The 21,004-nt window shown below is 39.7% G+C and overlaps 1 protein-coding gene across 1 annotated transcript in view; it reads left to right on the forward strand.

Annotated features, from left to right (window-relative positions):
• THSD7B (thrombospondin type 1 domain containing 7B) overlaps positions 1-21,004 on the forward strand; it is a 701,170-nt gene that overhangs the window by 663,150 nt on the left and 17,016 nt on the right. The window contains exons 21-24 of the mRNA XM_007456952.1: positions 12,449-12,594; positions 17,934-18,093; positions 19,222-19,395; positions 19,496-19,591. Of these exons, the coding sequence (XP_007457014.1) occupies positions 12,449-12,594; positions 17,934-18,093; positions 19,222-19,395; positions 19,496-19,591 (576 nt within the window). The remainder of the gene's footprint in view (positions 1-12,448; positions 12,595-17,933; positions 18,094-19,221; positions 19,396-19,495; positions 19,592-21,004) is intronic.

Below are 21,004 nucleotides of genomic sequence, written 5' to 3' on the forward strand. Positions count from 1 at the left end.
AAGAGTGTTATCAGCGACTCCCTAGGTCTTTTAAAGATTTTCCCATAGACTCAGTTCCTCTCATGGTCCACTCTCACATCTCATCCTTTTACCCCACTCAAAGTCCATACATTAAAATCACAGTCTAAGTAATATTTTGAAAATGCAAATCTGAACAGTTGTTTTCCTATTGACTTAAGAGTCATTTATCCATTAAACAAATACTAATGTGCCAGTCATAGTACAATGTGTTGGACATGAAGCAGTGAGGGGCGGGGGGAAGACAATTTCCCTCTTCTCGTGACACTTACAATCTAGTTGAGGGACAACACACAGTAAACAAATAGGTAATATTACATGTAGATGAGTTCATTAAACTAGAGGTGTTATTTGCATTAGTGATGTGAATAACTGGCTGCTTCCCTGTCCAGCGTGAGCTACCCTGGTTATCCCACAGCCAGAAGCACTGCAGTCTTGTCCTCATGGGCCTCTGCTAGGAGGTGTGACTCTCCTACGGCTATGAGAACAGCCGTAAAGGGTAGCATGGAAAAGTAGAGAAGGGATGAAGTCCTGTATTGTGAGCATGGTCCACGAGGATCTGCAGGATCTCCCGCATGCCTGCCTCTCTATCCCCATCACCCTCCACTATCATGTTGGATCTCTCTGCTGTGATATAGTATATTTCAGTCACGATCTTGAGTGTATGCTTCCTTCCACCTTGATTCCTTGCCTCCCATGGAATAATCTCACCATCACCCCCACTATCACCTTCTAATACTTTAATTATGTATAAATTGAATCAATTCTTTTTATGATTTTTATTTTGTCATCATGTCAATATAGGTATATTGCAATGAACATTTACAATGTTTCAAATGGCATTTTTTTAAAAATATTTATTTATTTATTTATCTATTTATTTAGTCTGCACTGGGTCATAGTTGCGGCACACGGGATCTTTGTTGTGGCATGCACGCAAGTATCTAGTTCCCCAACCGGGGATTGGGAGTGTGGAGTCTTACCCACTGGACCACCAGGGAAGTCCCTGAATCAATTTTAATATCTGTCTGTCTAAGGAATTAATGACCTTGTTTGGGTTCTTCATGGGTGAACCCCTCTAGTTCCCATGAAGCACAGTACCTGGCACATGGGGGAAATCTCAGTTAATGTTTGTCACTGCCCAGGTGGTTCTGGACTATAGGGGAAAGTTTGAAGGGGAAAAGCTTGCAGACTGGATTGTAAGCCCAAAGGCAGCCAACCCCCGCCAGGGGCTATTTTCCTCTCTCTCTAATTAAACTCACAAGTCTTGAGTATCATTACTCAAGAATGTGTTCAATGCAAGGAGACAGAAGATCTGTTTATCATTATTTTTGCCCCAAATATCCTAATTCTGCCACTGTACAAAGTCAGTGAAACGTAACAGATCTCCATGTTATGCTAATACACTACTTTTGAAACTAAGACCCCCAATTGTAAGTTTAGTATTATAAAATATGACTTTAATTTTTCAAGCAGTTCTGTTAGTGCTGTGAACTCATGAGACCTCATTAGTCTACTTGAAAAACAAAAACAAACAAGGAAAAATACTTTCCAAATATGAATCCCACTATTAGAGATTTCTAGGCAATTAGAGTTTGAACTTAAATTCACCTTTTCTAATCCTTAGAATAATAAACAAAGACAAACAATCGAAAATTTCCTAAGGAAAGTCATCGTGTGACCTAAGGCACAGAAGGACTAAAGAAGGGATGTTAACTACGTAGAGAAATCGAATGGTGTAAAGCACTTGGAAGTCATTTGATAGTTTCCATTGGCACATAAATATAGCACTAGTTGTAAATCACCTCTAGCTAGCTTCTAAGGGTCTGCTAGGATAAGTTCTTGAGAATCCTTTCTTGACCTTTAGATGCCTTGATTTCCTGAATTAAGATGTAATAATGCCTTTTAAAAAATATTCCATAATCCTGATACTCCTGGCAAACCTTCCAGGAATCTAAATGTATATGTATTCCATTTTTCCTTTATTTATTGAACCAGGACTTATAAAGTTTACAGCTATTATCCTTATCCTGACACCTATTGGTGTACTCTTTCATTGTCAAAAGTGGCAGTGCAGAAAATAAATTATATGGTCACCCTGCTATTTTGACTTCTAGAAGTCAGGGCTGTAGAGATGTTTACTCATATATTTCACAAATACTCACTGGAAGTTTCCCCAAAGCCAGGCATTCTCCCAGGAGCTGAGGATACACCATGTATAGAAAGGATAAGATCCCAGGGAAACAAAGTCCCCTGCCTTCATAAAACTAACATTCTAGTAGGAAACTAGATGGTGATGACAAGACAGGGAGACAGCAAATAGAGAAGTGAATATACACAAAAGTAACAGACACTGATGAGTGCTGTGTTGAAACAAAAAACAAGTTATGTGATGGAGAATAACAAGTGTCTTGCAGGGGAGTGAGGGATGTGGGAAGAGAGGCCACTGAGGAGGTGATATGTCAGAATTGAGTGACAAGGTGCTGTAGTTCTTGTAACTGGTGTTTTCTTTACTAGACTTCTCAGGGTTCAATCTCACAGGCATTTTTTGACTACCTGTTGCATTCAAGGCTCTATATCGGGACCTACAAACAAAAATGTAAAAAGGAATATTTTTAAATTATATTTGTGCCCAATCTTCATCTTTAAAAAAATAAATAAAATGAACAGTACAAAGAATAGGACACATAACCCTTGAATTTTTAGGCAGCTACCGTCAGGACACTGCTGAGACAGGCTTTGTGGTTCTATTCTATTCTATTCTATTCTGCCAGCCCTCAAACTATCAATACTTCCATATTCCAGCCCCCCTTCCAGCTCCAATCTTCCAGCACCTCTCTTTTCTGATCACCAGCCCCCTGGCAGATAGTACTGTTTCCAAAATGAGACAACTCTGCATTTAAATCATGCCTTAATCCTCAGGCAGCACAAGCTAAAAGTGACAAACAAACAGCAAATAATCAAATGCAGCAATATATGGCACAGATGAACTTGTTTCTTAAAAGAGACCAAACTCTGGCGCCAAAAAGGTTGGAAACTACCATTGAAAAACATCTGCGCCTTGTCTCTTCTAAAATGGTGTGCCCACAGCTGTCTTTTTAAATGTTTTTTTCAATAATCACTTTATTTTATTTTTCCAATTCAGAACATATTTATTTAGGGCCTTTCCACAGTCAGTTTATATTAATGTAAGTTTGCCACCTTCTATTATTCTTTTTTTTTTAACATCTTTATTGGAGTATAATTGCTTTACAATGGTGTGTTAGCCCCCGCTTTACAACAAAGTGTATCAGCTATACACACACACATACCCCCATATCTCTTCCCTCTTGCGTCTCCCTCCCACCCTCCCTATCCCACCCCTCTAGGTGGTCACAAAGCACCAAGTTGATCTCCCTGTGCTATGTGGCCCCCGCAGCTGTCTTTTGTACTAGCCGCTTTCTTTTTTCCAAGTGGTGACGGCAATGGGGCAGGGACCACACGAGGAGACAGAGTTTATTTAGTCACATGAAAGTGCGCAAGCAAGTTGCAGAGGAGTCTGACTTCAGCACCTGCGGCTCTCCGCTGACTTCTTTATCAAGAGCAAACTGCACACCTTTGTCTCCGTTTAGGAAATCACCGGGCTGTCGGGCAAATCCTGGCAAACTGGGTGTCCTGGATGCTTCCCCCATAGCCACACTTCCCCATCAAACCCACAGAACTACATTGATCTGAGGGGAAACTTTGAAGGGAGCTCTTTTTTATTTCCAAGCGTCTGGGTTGTCTCTTTAATGTACACCTGATGCTTGGCATATACTTTCTAATTGTGTTAAAGATTTCAAGGTTAGAACAGCTTGAATCCAATTTATTTCACGTTAAAGAGAGACTGATTCTAGACTTCCACTAAGGGATCTTTTTAGATAGATTTCAAAGATCAAAGCATGAAATAGAAGAGCTTAATATTTGGATTCGTCATGATCTTTGTTGAATTTTCATCAGTTCAGTGGAATGTAGAACTCCCTAAATTTAGCATATCATGAATTATTCATAATTATTATTTAAGCAAAACGTTCCAAGAAGGTTCTTAATCCCAGATTATGATTTGTTCCTCTTTCATATTTTTTAATTCGGGGTGTATGAGTTTATAATATTTTTCTATACTATGTAATCCAGCCTGCCTCTTGTGTTTCACAGATGGCATATGATTTTTCTGTCCACTCTAGTCCATAGTGAAAATAATAATTTTGTATTAACTCCAAAGCACCACAAGTTTGTGCTTTCCAGCTTTTTTCTTTTTCTTTTTGTTTAAAGATTTTAAAAGGCAAGCCAGTAACCTTCAGTTTATGTCTGAATAAAACATGATCAGTGTCATATCCTTGATCACACAGAGTCCAATAGTTATAACAGCTCAAACTTATTGACTATATTAAGTAATTAGTTCCTATGACAAAGAACAAGCAGCTGAATTACAGAATGGGAAAAAAGAAAGACTAGAGAAGAATATCCAATTTTAAAGCTGGCTTTTCCAATGGCCAGTTGTAAGACTGAGCCAGCCTTTGCAGAATTCACTTCCACTATTTTTTATTGGTAAAAAGACGAAATATTAGAATAATTATTTTTTAATATCTATTGGTCAAAGGCACAATTATTGGTACCAGGAGTATTTTAGCTCTTTACAAGAGTACTATGGGGCCTCCCTGGTGGCGCAGTGGTTGAGAGTCCACCTGCCGATGCAGGGGATACGGGTTCGTGCCCCGGTCCGGGAGGATCCCACATGCCGCGGAGCCATGGCCGCTGAGCTTGCGTGTCCGGCAAGGGGAGAGGCCGCGACAGTGAGAGGCCCACGTATTGCAAAAAAAAAAAAAAAAAAAAAAAAAAAAAAAAAAAGAATACTATGAAATTATAGGCATAACTTTACAGGTATGGTGACAGGCAATTAAGTAACCTGCTCAAGGTCACACAACTTGTCAGTTGTAGAGGAAACATTTGAACCCAAGTTCAGGTGTCTTCTAAGCCCCATTTTCTCCACTGTGCCCCTTTACATCTGACACTGTAATATGTAAATGTTCATGTTATGTACTTGGTCCTGGGTTGGGTGCTATGTCACTTTATAAAAATTCTCATAATTTTTAGGTGTATTTAAGAATAAGCAGAGGAAATGGATCTCAGATTGGAACATAAAGGGCAGTGAGGGCTTTAAGTCTCTCTGAATTTTAAGCCTCCTAAATGTATACTTGTCTCATAACTAGCAGTGTTGCATATTATTATCTCTTCCATCTAATTGGAATATAGCTGCAGGGAGCCAGTCTTCCAGATAGGGAATGTGTGAGACTGATAGAATAGCTCCAGGATTGCTAAAATCACTCTCTGTGACTTTGTCATCTTGCATCCCACGGAGAGAGCCTCATTGCGGGTATTTCTGCTGTATACTTACAGTGGTCTGTCAAGTTTTGATACCTCTTAATGGGTCTGAAATGTGATTGTTGGGAAAAGAACTGAAAATAAGCAGCTAGAATGCATACGCACTGTCACAGAGAAATCTGGAGCTCTCTCTCCAAGCAAAGGCAACGGTGCCTAATCTTCTGCCTTTAAAAGACCTATCTCACTCCCGTGATACCATGGTCTATCTTGACCTCTAAAACTGTGGTCTTGTTACTTCCTTACTTCGCTAACCCCACCCCCAAACAGCTGGTCATGGCTGGGGCTCATCTATTTTACTCTGAAAAACTTATGGACTCTTTGCCTTGCCTAACTTGAGTGTTCTCTATGATGAAAGGTGTCTGGATGCCTAAAGCCATTTTTAGACAAGCCAAGGAGTCCCTCTATAGGGGAAACTCATGGACTGTAGCTCTGAAGGCAGAATCATTACGGCACCTTCCATCTTCAGCAATGCCAAACACATGCTGAAGATCTATCTTGAGGCTGCAGATCAAGATCGTAGTTTTTCTTCACTCCGTTATATTAGAAAATAACCTTGATCCCCAATCCACGTCAATCCAGGCTGTATATTTACAACAAACTTGGCACTTAAAAAATAAACTTGGATAGAAATTCCAGATGATGTGCATTAAAAGAAGTAAAAAACAGATGTCCGGCATAAAGAACTGCATGAAATTAACTGAGCATTTTATAGACAATCTAACTTACTTCTGCTTTCAGAAATTTACTCTGACAAGTACCCAAAAGCAAATAAAAAGTTATCACAGAGTAAGGTGTTAATACCATAATTGTAAGTAGTTTCTTCTAAAGGAGAATATGAAATGTATGAATACAGGTAACCCATTTATTGCAGAGGGGAGGCCTAAGTGTACTTCTCAGACTTGTTCAAGTGGCCTAATGACCTCAGCATAGCATCTGATAACTGACTTGGACCAGGTGAGATTTGTTGGAAAGCAGATGCTTTTGGAGTAAAAGCAATTTTTATTCCCATCCTTCTAGCTGTGTGACTTTGCAAAAATTATTTAATTTCTCTGGGCTTCAGTTTATCACATAGGAAATGAGACTGGGATTCTTGTTGAAGTGATAGATTTGAGGCGGGTGGGGAGAACAGGTGCTGTCAGGGGAAAGAAAGCAAAGAAAGCAGGATAAGGAAGGGAACAGAACTAAGCAAGAATATGCTATATCGTCTCTATATCCTAGAACATTGTATTCACTCAATTAATTTAGACCCTCCCTTCATAATGAGGAATACTTTTATAATGACAAAAGGTATTATACAATAAATTGCCTTAACCACAGAGACATATGTGATGAAAATTGATTAATAGATTGGCCTGACCAGCTATTAACGAGGTGGTTGTTAGTATCCCTTTGCTTCTTTTTCCATTTATTTTGTAATCTGCTAGTATTTTCAACTGACTAATACTAGGTAGCAGCCATCAAAAGCTTAAGAATAAATTCAGAGTAGCAAATACTTAAAATTGGAAACATTTTATTCGGTAACCTAATTTTTTGGTGCATATCAGGAAGGACCATCATCACCTTGCGGTTAGTGACACTGAACATCATTCTTTGTGGTGTAGGTTGGCCAACCCTTACAGATGTCAGCTCAGGAAGACCATTCCCTGCCAACGGTTGTGCACATGCCTTGAAAATATAACTCATGTTAAAAAAAATAGTTCCCAGGTAGAAAGCAAACCAGTAATAGAAATATTCAAATAACATTCTGTAAGCTCAAAGTGACTTCATATACTACTGTCTTCGTATTTACATGGCTACGGTACATTGGAGTTTATAGGTATGTTCATATAAATTGCTCAGATATTTAATGAACTATTTAAGATTAAACCGGTATTATCGTCATTGCTCTATTCTTATATTTCCTTTTCCAATTTCCCATTCAAACGTGCTTTGCATTGTGTGCCTGGGTCGTATTCAAATTGTCCAGAGCTATCAAAACCATGATTTTCAATTAATTCAATGAGCATCTGTCAGGGCCACAGAAGAACCATTGTGTAGAGCCTATCACTGTAACAGTGCTGGTGACTGGCTCCCTGGATCTGAGTGTATGGTCAGAACAGAGAACCATTGTGTTTGACTTAATGAATGTATACATTGACAAATATATAATGAGTTTTTTGTTGTTTTGGGGTTTTTTTGCGGTACGCGGGCCTCTCACTGTTGTGGCCTCTCCTGTTGTGGAGCACAGGCTCCGGACGTGCAGGCTCAGCGGCCATGGCTCACGGGCCCAGCCGCTCCGCGGCATGTGGGATCTTCCCGGACCAGGGCACAAACCCGTGTCCCCTGCATCGGCAGGCGGACTCCCAACCACTGTGCCACCAGGGAAGCCCTATGTAACGAGTTTTGAGGGTTTTTTTTTTTACTGCTTAAAATTTCCCACATCCCCTTTGTCAGTGGAGCCTCAGAGTGAAGGCTGACCGCTGCTGAGTTCAATGGGAGTGTGATCTGGTCCAATATGCTTTAAACCAATATTGGCCTTTCTTTGGGAGGGGGGGGTATGTTTGTGTGTTACAACTAGTGTGCCCCACTATCTATTTTCTTCTGGAAGTCTTACCATGCAATCCTTTTTCCTTCAATGCCAGAAATTATTGCTAATTTAACAGTAGGCCTAGTATCACTGTTGCTTATAATGAGTTCCCAATATTCCTAAAGGGAGGGGAGAAAAAGTTTCAGAGAGAATTGCTAACAAACTTAACCTACTGTAATCTGGGTCTTTATTCAAGTGGAAACATTTTGGAGCTAGTGCTTTTCTCTCTTTTATAGCCTGAAGTGCAGATGAATAAAAGAATCAGTTTCTATATCTCATTGGTATTACCCATTAAACATATTGTCTACATCAACTATTGAATTCAGGTTTCAAATAGATTCATAAACCTAAACAAGAGTTGTCTGGAGAGTGTCCAAGAAATTTCTCTTATTCTTAGATTGGAAGCATGAGGATGTGGACGGCAGCCACCTTCACTCTTACTCTGAGGGCAGAAGGAGTGTAGGCTAGGGTGTAAGAGGTAGGGTGGGACCAGGCTAAATCATTATGGACTTCGTAGCTGTGTGCATTTAATGTGAAAAAGCCCAATAGAATACAAGTAGCATGCTTTATATACCCATTACAGGTTTGTTCCAGGGCCAGGTCTAGGAATTGATATGAAATAGTAGTTGTCAAAATAAATGATTAAAAATATTAAGATTTAGCCAGCACCTACTCTGTTTTAGTCATGTTGTTAAGGTAGTTCATATATGGTATTTTTAAATTCATATACAACATGAGATTAGTCCAAGGAGTCCTCATCATCTCAGTATTCTGCACCTGAATCAGCATAATTGTGAGATCTATAGGAAGCAGAACCCCTCATACTATCAAAATATTGGCTGTTGAACTGACCACTTATAAAGCCGTCCCCCAGTCAACGAGTCTCCTGGATTAACGCACATGCCCTGTCATTGCATCAAGGTATTTGTTGGTCCATCTCTAGCTGCAACTGGAATGTTTACCCACAAAAAAGGGGCACAAAATGGAGCAATCTGTACACCAAAGGGTAAGCGGAGCTCTTGAGAAAATTGATGAAAAGTGACTCAAATAACAAAGATTCTATGATCAAACTGCAAAAGCCAGTCGCAATAGAATAAAACTTTCATAGGGTCATCATAAAATTCTGTAAAAAATATCAATGGTTAATTTATTCTTTGTCCTAATAATAACTGCATAGTTGCAATTACCTGCATGGTAGTTGATATTAGATAAAATAAACCCACTTGCACACTTTTTACTTGCAGAAAAAGTCCCATTTAGACATTTTTCATTATTTATTAAAAATAATTGAATTCCTATTTGAAATACATTCATTTTTAAGTGGCATTTTCCCCAGCATGAATTATCCTCAGATAATGACTCTCCGTATACTTAATTTTATTTTACAGGAGAGGAAATTGATGCTCAGTGGAGTTAAAGTACTTTCATACAGTCACATCATTTACTAGCTGTTTATTTGAGAGAACTGTTTCCAACTAGAGAATTTTGATGCCAAGTCCAGGTTTCTTTGCGCCATTCATCAGCTATTTTAAAATTTTCTTTTTCTCATATTCTATATCAGATCATAATTTTAAATATCTTTCATTTGCCCACATCCTCCCCTGCTTTCTCTCTCTCATGAAAAATCACTATCACAAAACAATTCCTTAAGTCTCCTGCCATTAGAGGTCCCTTTTATAATAGAAGAATTACTGCCGAGAGATAGGTGCAAGGTTGAATATTACAACCAGTGTGATGTTTAGAATTCCAGGGACCAATGGAAATGGTGGGCCTCCTTGTCTATACCATCTGTATCCCATGTAGCTAGATTTTATATTTACAACTTCAGGAATTGTGGGGAAAGTGCCTAATTTAAGGGATACTTTCTCTGATTATTTAATTTATACAACCAAATACCCCTGACTTAGAAAAAGGAACTTATTAAAAGATATCAAGTAACCCAAAGAAACTTGAGGTGCAGTAGGTACCTTTTATACCCTCGTGCCTTCATTAGCAATATTTTTCTTACGAACTTTAATATTAGCCAATTAAACATGATAATATACTTCAAAATGTAGAATGATTATATGCTTCTTGATAGAAGTTGGCATTGTTTGAAAATCGTATCTTGGTGTTTGGATAGCAAAAGGCAGAGAAATCATATGGATGTACTTTCAATGAGTGGTTGTAAGACTTCATTATTTCAAAAAGTAACGGCATCATTTTTTTTTTCCATTGACTTCATTAGGTTCCCCCCACCTTGATGTCCAGCAGAAAATATCTGTCACTTTAATTGAAATAAATAAAATAGTCCTAAAGTAATGGCCATGATGCATGCCATCAGTTCAAGAACAAGCTTGAAGTTATTTGGTTTTAATGAAATAGAACCTCTTTAGCTGTGATAAAGGTGATACTACATTGTCATTATTCTTACATAGATGGATAGAGAACAGAGCGCAATGATAATGACATTCGGGTAATAGATACTTAGTTCAAGAGAATAAACATAAAGATTATCATAAAACTGAGGAGTATTTAAACAAGAATTAATGTGAAATCTTGAGCCAAATGTGTTCATCAAGCAGGGACAGTGTTTCATATGAATAAGGTGATGTCCAACCTGTATGATTTGATTTGAGTGGTGCTGGGAAGGAACATCTATCCAAAGCATATGTTCTTCTCAGTGCCCAGGGGGCAGAATGGGTAGATTCTGTTATTCACAAGGCCTATGTTACCTATAATATGGAAAAATAATAGCATTTTCCTCCGGGGTTGTTATGATTATTCAGTGAGTCAGTGTATTTAAAGTATTTAGAAAATTGCTTAGCACATGGTATCTGCCAAATAATTATGGTGATATATCATCACACATTTTCAGATACCAGATAATATCATATAGACAATTTATAAAAATATGAATTAAACAAATATTCAATTAGTGCTTAATATATATGGAGTACCGTGTTAGGGACAGAATCCCAGGCCTCAAGGAATTTAGAATCCAATGACTAGAACTTCCTAGTTTTCCTAAAGGGTCTTCTCAGAGAGAATTAGTTTACCACCAAATCTATGATAATATTCTGGTGGTCACTAAGAGGTTTAGTTCACTGAAGGTGTGAGTTACCCTTACTTCTCCCTGAACTTGAGGGCATGTGGGAATTCTTAGCCAAGGTTTTCAAGTGAATTCTACGCAGAATGAAGTCATTACTCTCTTTCCATTTCTCTTAAGAGGTAAATGTAGAATCTTTGACATCAACTAAAAGACCCCACTTTTAATAGCTTTAACAGTATTCCCTCAACCTATTCTCTTCCTAGCTCTTTCTGTCCAGCCACACTGGCCTGTCAGGTCCTCAAACCTGTTCTGCTCCTTCAGATTTCTGCTTAAAGCTCAACTGCTCAACTGATTCCTTCCCACACTGGGTGGCATCCCCATAACATGCTCTCATAGAACCTTCTGTTTTTCCTTTAACATTTATCACAGATACAATTACATAATTAACTTTATAACACCAATGGAAGGGCATGGATTCACAGATAATTCACAGATAGCTAACAGTAATGAAACTATATGCACATCATACCTCATCAGTAAAAAAGGACCAAGGACAAGAGGGAGTAGGAGGGAGAGCAAGAGAGAGAAACAAATTCCATCCACTCTTCCACTTAAATTCCATCCACTCTTCCACTTAATGAGCTTATGACCTGATGCCTAGGAGTGGGTATAAGATGACATGGGAGCCCTACTCTTTCTTGAGCTATTCTTACTAACCAATTTCCTTTCATTAGGAAATGGAGTACCAGCATTTGAACATATGTGTTTCAAACAACATGGCTTCTTCACACAAGTCAACAATTTTATCTTGTACTCAGTGAAAAAAGAAATTGGTCCTAAAATCTAGGAGAATTGGCCATGTTGAATTCATGGAGAGACACTATTGGAACCTCAGGGTGGCAACTTCCTAGGGAATTTTCCAGGGTAATTTGGATTATATGCAATTTTTACCTTACTTTCTGATTTAGAACCTAACAAAGAAGATACAACTCTATTTTTCTTTAATATTTGTAATCCTAGCATGGAATATAAGGTCTGTGAAGGTAGAAGGTACATCTGGTGTTTTCACCACTATATCCCTAGCCCAAGGCAGGATGCTTGGATTATTTTAAAGCTGAATAGATAAATATTTGTTAACATTCAGCCAGTGTTCACGGGGATCAGTCTATTTGGCAACAATACAGAGTTTGGACTTAAGCCGGCTAAAGTAGAAGACAGACAGAATTTCAGATCCTTAAGCATTATGCAGACCTTAGATAACTCGTGTCTCCGTAGAAACCTAAATTAAAATGGCAGAAAAACTGAAACCTGGACGTGACAAAGTTCAGTGTGTTTTAATGAAGCCTTTTGTATGTAAGGCAACATTCTGTCCTTTAATTCCCTTTCCAAGCCAAACTCTAAGGGAAAAGCTGACATCTTCCTTATCATTTTAGGTCGAATGAGCCGGACTCGATTTATCATTATGCCAACCCAAGGAGAAGGACGGCCATGCCCCACAGAGCTTACCCAGCAGAAAACCTGCCCAGCGACCCCCTGCTACAGCTGGGTCCTCAGCAACTGGTCTGCATGTACGTTGGAGGTGGGTCATGGAATGACAGAGAAATTCTTCTCAGTATGTCCGAAGCACTTGTCGAGTCAAACCTATGTGCTGATGGAACAAATTTCACAACACCAGGGGCCTGGCACGGTGTATTTTTATGCAATGGAGAACATGGAGAAAAGAACCAAATGACTTAACCCCACACAGAGTGATATTGCTAGGAAAATAAATAGCCGTTCATTAGGCACTGTTTATAATAAGCTGGTTCAGGGGACTTCCAATCTCTTTGGCATCCTCAAAAATTCTCTATCTTCTTGGCTTGTTGGAAATATCAGAGCATTATGCAATTAGGCAAAACCCTGATGCTATGGAAATGCACAGCTTGCTGTAGACTCTGTTTTCCTAAAAAAGCACTTTTAGGCTTAGACAAAACCTTGCATGTGGGCAGAAAACCAAAAGTGTATGAAAGTTATATTTTAACATTATTACACGAACCAAGGTTACTACATTTTCCTCAACGATTGCTTTTTATTGACCTGAAATATAAATGCCTAGTAACATCATAATATATCACATACCCAGAACTTTTGCTGGGTCAGCAAAGATCCTCAATGGCATTTTTCTCTCTGGCTTCTTGTATAAGAAAAAGCACGTTGATTTTCTCTATTCTTATTTTACCGGCTTATCCTTCAGTTCATATTCCAAAGCAGATTTTAATTAGGTAACAATAATTTTGATTATGCATTAAGAAATCTGCATTCTCATGGAGATGTTTAGTGTTCCTGTCAGGATGACATTGCCATGCAGCATTATTATCTTGCAGGAGTTAAATGCCCATGTATTTTAATAAGTCCCAGAGGAACAAAAATGCGTGGTACATTTGTTCAGTCTCCTTTTTACAGAAAATAAGGTAACCGTGCTAATTAAATAGTAACCTAATAGCTTTAAATATGAATACTTTGTCTTAGTCTAAAACCCTCTTTCCTGAACCTTCAGCAATTTTTTAAGTGCTGCTTGGAATTACAATTAAGAAAATGGAAGGAAGATTTCTTCTAATAATTGTTGAGAAAGTAGAGAAAATAAATTCAAAGAATTCGGAACCCATTGCAGGGGAAGGGAGAGAAAACACAGGAAGAGGAGGGGAAGGATGGGGGACAAACTCCACACTCCATGTCTTACCAGCCATACAACTGCTACTGTACCTCACATGTTCTTTTGTACTTTCCCTTTTACCTTCTCAGGTATCAGGAACCTTTTTTTTTTTTCAATAGACATGTCTGCCAATTTGTCCCAGAGGAACATTAAGGGGAAATGTCAAATGTAATGTTTCAGTTTGCTGTCACGTATTGAGCTTTAGCCAGAACCACAGGGGCCAGAGTGGTGGGTTGCGAACATTCTCTGTAGCAGTGCTGGTGGGGATAGAGAGGGGGCGTTGTGGCATCTATTGGAGGTACCCAGGCACGGAGGCCCTGGAGACCACGAGAGCAGGTGTATCTAGAAATTTGAGAAGTGTCTCAGATTTCCAGATGAGGTTATTTCCTCACTGACACTTCCAGTCGGGAGGCAACTGGAGTTGGACTCAATCCAGGCAAAGCTCTCAAAAAACAAGCCTGTAGTAATTATTCCTGTGTGGGCACCTTACCCAAAGGAGGCCCGTCAGCATTCTTCCCCAAGAATTTGGAATGGAATCGAAGCTGTTCAAAGATACTATCTTCAGGAACTCTTAGCTGCCACATGTTCCCACCTTGTAGGTAAAGTTAGTCACTTGGAAGCAAGAAGAACAAGGAAGGTGACACAAAAAAGCAGAGGCAAAAGAGAAAGTGAATCTTGATGATATTTGAGTTGAGTTTTTCCTGAGTTTGAACTGTACTCCCGCTCTTCAAAGCCTACTTGTGAATGCTTTGTGAGGTAAATTAACACAATATCTTTTCAGCGAGTTGCCTTTTCTTAAACATTTATGTAAGCTAAGTTTTGGGAATTACTGATTAAAATACACGTGGGCCTCCACACACAAAGGAAGCGCACTTCTCCCACAGCTGTCCTGCTTCTCCTCGTTCTGTAATATCCTGACCTGCCAAATGCAGGTTGAAAGCTCATTCACTGGAGGTGGTAGAGATGTTGAAGTGGCTGATTGCCATCAAATGTACCAAACCCTAATAAGAGGAGCTCGCACAGGGCTCAGTGGATATGCCGATTCTGCCTCCATCTTATGTGGAAAGGGATTTGCAAATGGAAATGTTTATCCTCAGGCTTCACTTTTTTTCAGGGTTTCCTAACTCTTTCCAAGTTCCCCAGCTGATAACACGCATCCACACGTATGCTGCAAAACCTGTTTAGGAGCTCAGAATCTGGAGTCCAGCAGGCCTCATTTTGGTCAAGACTTTTTCCAGTTCCTCACTCTGCAGTTTTTGTCAAGTTTTCAAACTCTCCAAACCTCTGTTTTCTTATGTATATCATGGGGGGGGGGGGGGCAAGAGTAGCTGTTTTGCTAGGGGGTTTTGGTAGGGATAGACAAATTAATATGTAGTGCTTAGCATAGTATCTGACATAAATTCAGAGCTCAATAAACTGAGGCTGTTGTCACAGGTTTGATTACAGCTCTGATTATGCTTATTAGCACCATCTGCTGATCCACATCTGGTGATGCCGATTCAGAATATACAGAAAGTCCCTTAATGATCTGGACAGGAGAGAGTCAGTGACAGAATCCTTGCTGTTGACCATCTGGCTCAAGAAACCTGGCTCTGTTTTCAAGCCCTAGTGTGTGAAGTCTCGTGAGTGAGACTGAATGAATGCTTGCTTTATGAATGAAGCTATCATGCTGATGGTGACTTCTCTTCATATAGTAGCGGTTGTTGTCAAGGTATGAGATTAAGTTTGATCATGGATACATACTAGGAGCATATTATTGTTTGTCTTGGTTTTTAAAGTGATCCCTGATGTAGACTTGTTTCCTGTCATTTCTGCACACCCCATCTCCTGGAATGTCAAACAAAGCTCTAATCAGTTGCATCTCCTGTTACCTGAGGTTCCAGAGAGCAGTAACTTCAAATTTCAGACATGCTGCAGTATCTTCAGACTCCAAGTTCACGAACTCTGACACTCTATAGCGAAACATACACCTTAGACAATTCTGCCATGGATCCATCATCTGGAATAATAAGTGATGGAGAGAATCCTATCACTTAGAGAGAATCCCAAACAGAAATTTAACTTACACTAGGTATTTTCCATTTTAGGGAGTGAACATTTACCAGAACATTTGGTTTGAATGAATATACTGTGAATTGGTGTCGAACTTCTACTTCTCCAAAAAAAAAAAGTACACTTAGGTTCAAAATTAGGGTGCATGTTTTAAACAGTTTCACAATGACCGTAGAGATGGTTAGAGCAGCTATGGGGTATTGACAGATCCAGTGTGGGGCTTGCCATTGTTAGATGAACAAATCATAATTCTTGTTAAGACGGCTCTAGAAAAGGAGGTGGTCGTTCCTATTTGCGTGTCTTCTCGGTTTCATCAGGCCCTACGTCGCTGCAACTCAGCAGGAGGAGAGGAAAGGTCTCCTCCAAGTCTCCCCTTTTCCTTTCTGCCAGTGTGGCTTTGAATCCGAACTTCCTTCTGTGAAGAATTTTTCTCAGCAGCCACTCTGTACCATCCTGCACATCCGGCAGTCCATCCACAAACCTGCCCTTGACGCTCAGCAGCCGCTGCCGCAGTGCCTTGACCTGGATGGTGCCCAGCAGGCCCATCAACCCCTAGGTCACCTGCTGCATATGCCCAGAAGCACTGTCATGGCTGCTTTCGCTGCCCACCCTGTCCCTCTTCACTCCTGCTGCCGCCACGGCCACAGAAGCTACCAGGCCTATAGCAATGCAGTTCCTGGGTTCTGTTGGGGTGGGAGGGGGGGTGGGAAATAAGAAGGAGCTGAAACTCAGTTTCCCAGTACAGAGCCCAGTTGTCTGACTGTCACCTAATAATGATTTGTAACATGGAGCATCCTTATCTGCTGCAACAGAGCCCGTGCAGAGGGTCATCCTCTCTCTCCTTCTCTCTCTCTCTCTCTCTCTCTCTCTCTCTCTCTCTCTCTCCATACCTCCCACTTCTCTCTCTCTCTCTCTCTCTCTCTCTCTCTCTCTCTCTCTCCATCCATACCAGTAGTAGTCATGAAAGCTCTAGCTCTTCCACCAATTTCTGGACTTAGTGGGAGCTGAGTAACATACCTTGGAAGTACAGAGGAGTTAATGCTCCATGGGGTGAAGGTTGATCAGTGAGGACTGAATCCAAGGAGGAGCTGACATGTAATGCCTCTCCCTTTTCCCTCCCTCCCCACCTCATGGATGGTCCTACAGCCTGTCTAGAAGATGTTGCGATTGACCAAGAAACCAGCTGTGTTTGATCGGAAGTTTAGGCCAGTTGACAACACACTACCTTATATTTCCTTTTCCTTCATACCTGCGATGGCTCTTTCACCCTCACTCTTGCTATCCCGGGATTTCACCTCCTTTTAGTATAGAAGCTTTGTCTTAGGCTCTGTTTTCTAAGGCACTTATACAAAAACAGAGCTACCCCTCTACAGTTATCCAAATAGCCAGTGGACTTTTTTTGAAGTATGAGCACCTGACTAAAACCGAGGAGATAATACTCATCTCATGAGTATCTGCTAAAAATGTTACGGTAGGAAATCTTTCATCAGGCAGATGGTTGCACTAGTTAACCACTAAGTGCCTTCCAATTCTAAGCTTCTGTTTCTGTGAGACACTGCACAATTTTTTTTCTAGTCGCCAAGAATAATATAAGTGGGACTTGTATGAAATATCTTCAAAGAATAGTATTCAGCACAGAAGGCATTCTGGGAAAATAACTTCTCGTGGCAATAGAGAAAAATCAGTGTTTTACTGGAAACCCAAAACTAATCCATGTGGGAAAGTACCTTTCTCCTACTGTACACAGGTGAGTCATGTGCTGGAGGCTTGGACAAGTATTGTAATCTCTGTGTTATATGTATGCTGTCAGATGTGGCTGTACATGCTCTCTTGGGGGAGTGATTATGGATTAGGCCATTTTATCACATGCACCTAGACAAATTAGGTATTGTTTTTCTTTTTCAGTCAATCCTGGCTGAGTTCCAAAATGAATCGTCATATTCTGAGTGCATAAATTCCAAGGCATAGATTTGCATTTGTACTTTGAGTTGCTCTATCAGCTCTAGGAGAATTGCTCAGGGATGCCTTATTGTCAACAATTGAAAGGTAACTCTCAAGAGGAGGAAGCTGCCGAAATATGCAACTAGGGTTTTTTTGAGCAAGAGATGGCAGGAGGCCAAACTTTGAGATGATCATGATTCGGGTAATGATGACAGCATCCTTTCCTCTGACAGGGTGGAGACTGTGGGGAAGGAGTCCAGACCCGCAGCCTCTCCTGTGTGGTCCACAGTGGTTCAGTGTTTCACTGGACTGTACCTGTAGACAATGCACTGTGTGGAGAGATGCCCTTTCAAGACGGCATCCTGAAGCAGCCATGTTCTGTGCCTTGCCCAGGTAGGCAATTTGAAATGATCGGGAATGCCTTCCATGGTGACCTTTTTATTTCTTTCTTTTCTATTAATTTCCTGAGTGCTCTCTCATCCAAGTTGAAGTTTTTAACTAACTTTAATTCATTTGTCATTGTGGTTATCACTTTGGAATATACCTCACAGCTTCAACAGAGGCAAAGTAGGCCAGAGTGGGGGAAAAAAGCAGTGGACTTGGAAATTTAAGAGCTAAGTTAGAATCTTGTCAGTATCACTTCACTGGTGTTTTACCTGGGACATACAGTCTGGTCCCTTTGAGCAATGGTTGCTCCATCTAGAAAATGTGTTAATAATACCTGACCTGACAGCACCTAGCACATTGGCCAGCGCTCAAAAAATACTGACGGAATCCATGAGTGGATGAACCCCTGGGTGATGACATGGGTGGGGACAAGTAAGGCTATAAGTGCACAGAAACACTCTGTTAAACAGGCAAGTTCTATGTAATCGTGAAGGTCATTATTAGTTACAGAAGATTTACGAGTTTATCTTAATCCTAATAACACAGCTTAGCTTATATGACATGAGTTTAAGGTGGCTTAACATATCCTTATATATCCTTATAACATGGCATGTAACATATATGTGTGTAAAAACACATACCTACATATGGACATATATGTATACACATAAATGTGTGTATGTTTAGACTATTAAATTAAACATTCTTTAAGTTCAAAGATATTCCACTTCAGTAACTGACTTATTCCCTTTATATGATTTCTGTGAACATCTATTTTATGATGTTACGCTGCTCTTTAAAAACTGAGTTGACGTAATCTTTACACTTCCTTTTAAAAATTTTATTATCACTAGTAGTCACAGTGTTCTCTAGATAAAACTGCCATGATCGGAAGCAAAACAATGGCAGTCTAGTGTTTGGTGCTCTTTTGCTCAACTAGATTAAACCACAGATTACTGCCTCATTCTTAGTATTTTCTAATTAGAAAATTTATCAGTGTGGAATGCATAGTTTCTGGAACCCACCCCATCACTGCACCACCACACAAATCTCACCGTGAACCTGTGCATGTAAATGGTGTCAAGGGCCAGTTTTCACGTTCTTTCCTCTGCTCTGTGCTGCGTAATCCCCCAGGAGACTGCCATTTAACGGAATGGTCAGAGTGGAGCACGTGTGAACTGACCTGCATCGAGGGAAGAAGCTTCGAGACTATGGGTCGCCAGTCTAGGTCAAGGACATTTATAATTCAGTCTTTTGAGAACCAAGACGGTTGCCCCCAGCAGGTTGTAGAAACACGCCCTTGTACAGGTACCAAGAGCACTTTTCAACTCTTAGCCTTGATTGATCAATGCTTATTCTGCTTTGATGTGACGTATAATAGAACCGCTGTTATCATATTTACTTGCAGGAGGTAAATGTTATCACTACACATGGAAAGCAAGTCTTTGGAACAATAATGAACGAACTGTATGGTGCCAACGTTCAGATGGCATTAACGTCACAGGTATTCCTGCCTAAGATTCGTGTGGGCACTTCAAAAAGATCTCTGAGTGTTGCTGGTGGTGAGAAGAATTGGCGTACAAATTATAAGCAAAGGAAGACTGGGCAGTGGCCTTAGATGAGCTTCACGACAAGTTGCCATTAGACCTTTGCATCTTAGAAAGCAAACACTTCTATTTGAAGTCCCATATATCAGACAACTACAAGAAATAAGCTGAAACACAGTAAAATTTCCTTAAATATCATAATCTGAGACAAAGACTGAAAGAGACAGATGTTATTTTAAAACAATGGTCTCTAAAATTTTTAAAGATGCACCTTTTCAGTAAAAAGTATTTGAGAACAGATTTCAACATATTCTAAAATCCTTCACTACTGTGCTAATGTATCATGATATGAAACATGTACAGAAAGTGAAATTAAAAGGGTTGATAAGGATATAATAAAAATTAAAATATATTAATGATGTAAAAAACATTTTGCTTTAAATTATAGATGCTTATGTTCAGGTACTGAAAGCTTCACTTTTTAACAATGTGTTAGTCATGATTGTTATTTAATATCTGACTATAGATTGAGGGAAGGTGTCTTCATTTATGACAGTGAATGCAATTTGATTCTACAAATGGTCTTCTCAATCATTTTAAAGGGCTTTTTTTTTTATGCCTTCTTATCAAAGAAAATTAAATTGTCATTCTTTTTACTTAGTCCTGTGGCTGACTAAGAGCTCATCAGAATAGGAGAATTTTGATTTTTCTATTGGAATAGAAAGATTGTTAGCTTCACCTTTTTCTACTTTACCTGTTTTTGCATTAGTGGTTGTCCCTTTAATCCACAGTTTTTCCATACAATAATTTATTTTAAGCTGCTCGTCCATTTTGTAAGTTACTGTTAATATACTGTAAATCTACCTAACCAGGAACACAGAAAGCATCACATGCTGCAATATGCTGAGAGTTAACGGACTGGTAAGGGTTCCACTATCAAATTCTCTGTATGGAGTGCCCAGTGTACATCACAGGGCCATCTGATGAATGAGTTCAGGCTACCAGTGTCACCTGCTAAGTATTATTAGAACTTAATTTCATTCTTAAAATTTAAAATGCTAGATAAACTGTACAAATTCTAACATGTTCTTCCCGACTCCCAGGAGATCCTCTCCCTATGGGGTTCACACACTGCATGGTGACGATCCCTGGTTTGAGTGCAAAACACCCCCTCCAAACTCTGTTGGCAGCAACGGGGCTGTGTTGGCAGCCCTAACACCCACATGATCAATTTCACACCTACCTGCTCATTCCAGATCCTGTTTTGTTTTGTTTTGTTTTTCCTGTGAGGATTATTTGTTTTATTTTTTCAAGTAACAGTGAGAGTTTAGCTGTTTCATTCTTAGGTTAAATGTAGATCTATTCCCTAC

This window comes from Lipotes vexillifer, unplaced genomic scaffold (genome assembly GCF_000442215.2).
Source record: "Lipotes vexillifer unplaced genomic scaffold, Lipotes_vexillifer_v1.1 scaffold1211, whole genome shotgun sequence".
Taxonomy (NCBI): Eukaryota; Metazoa; Chordata; class Mammalia; order Artiodactyla; family Lipotidae; genus Lipotes; species Lipotes vexillifer.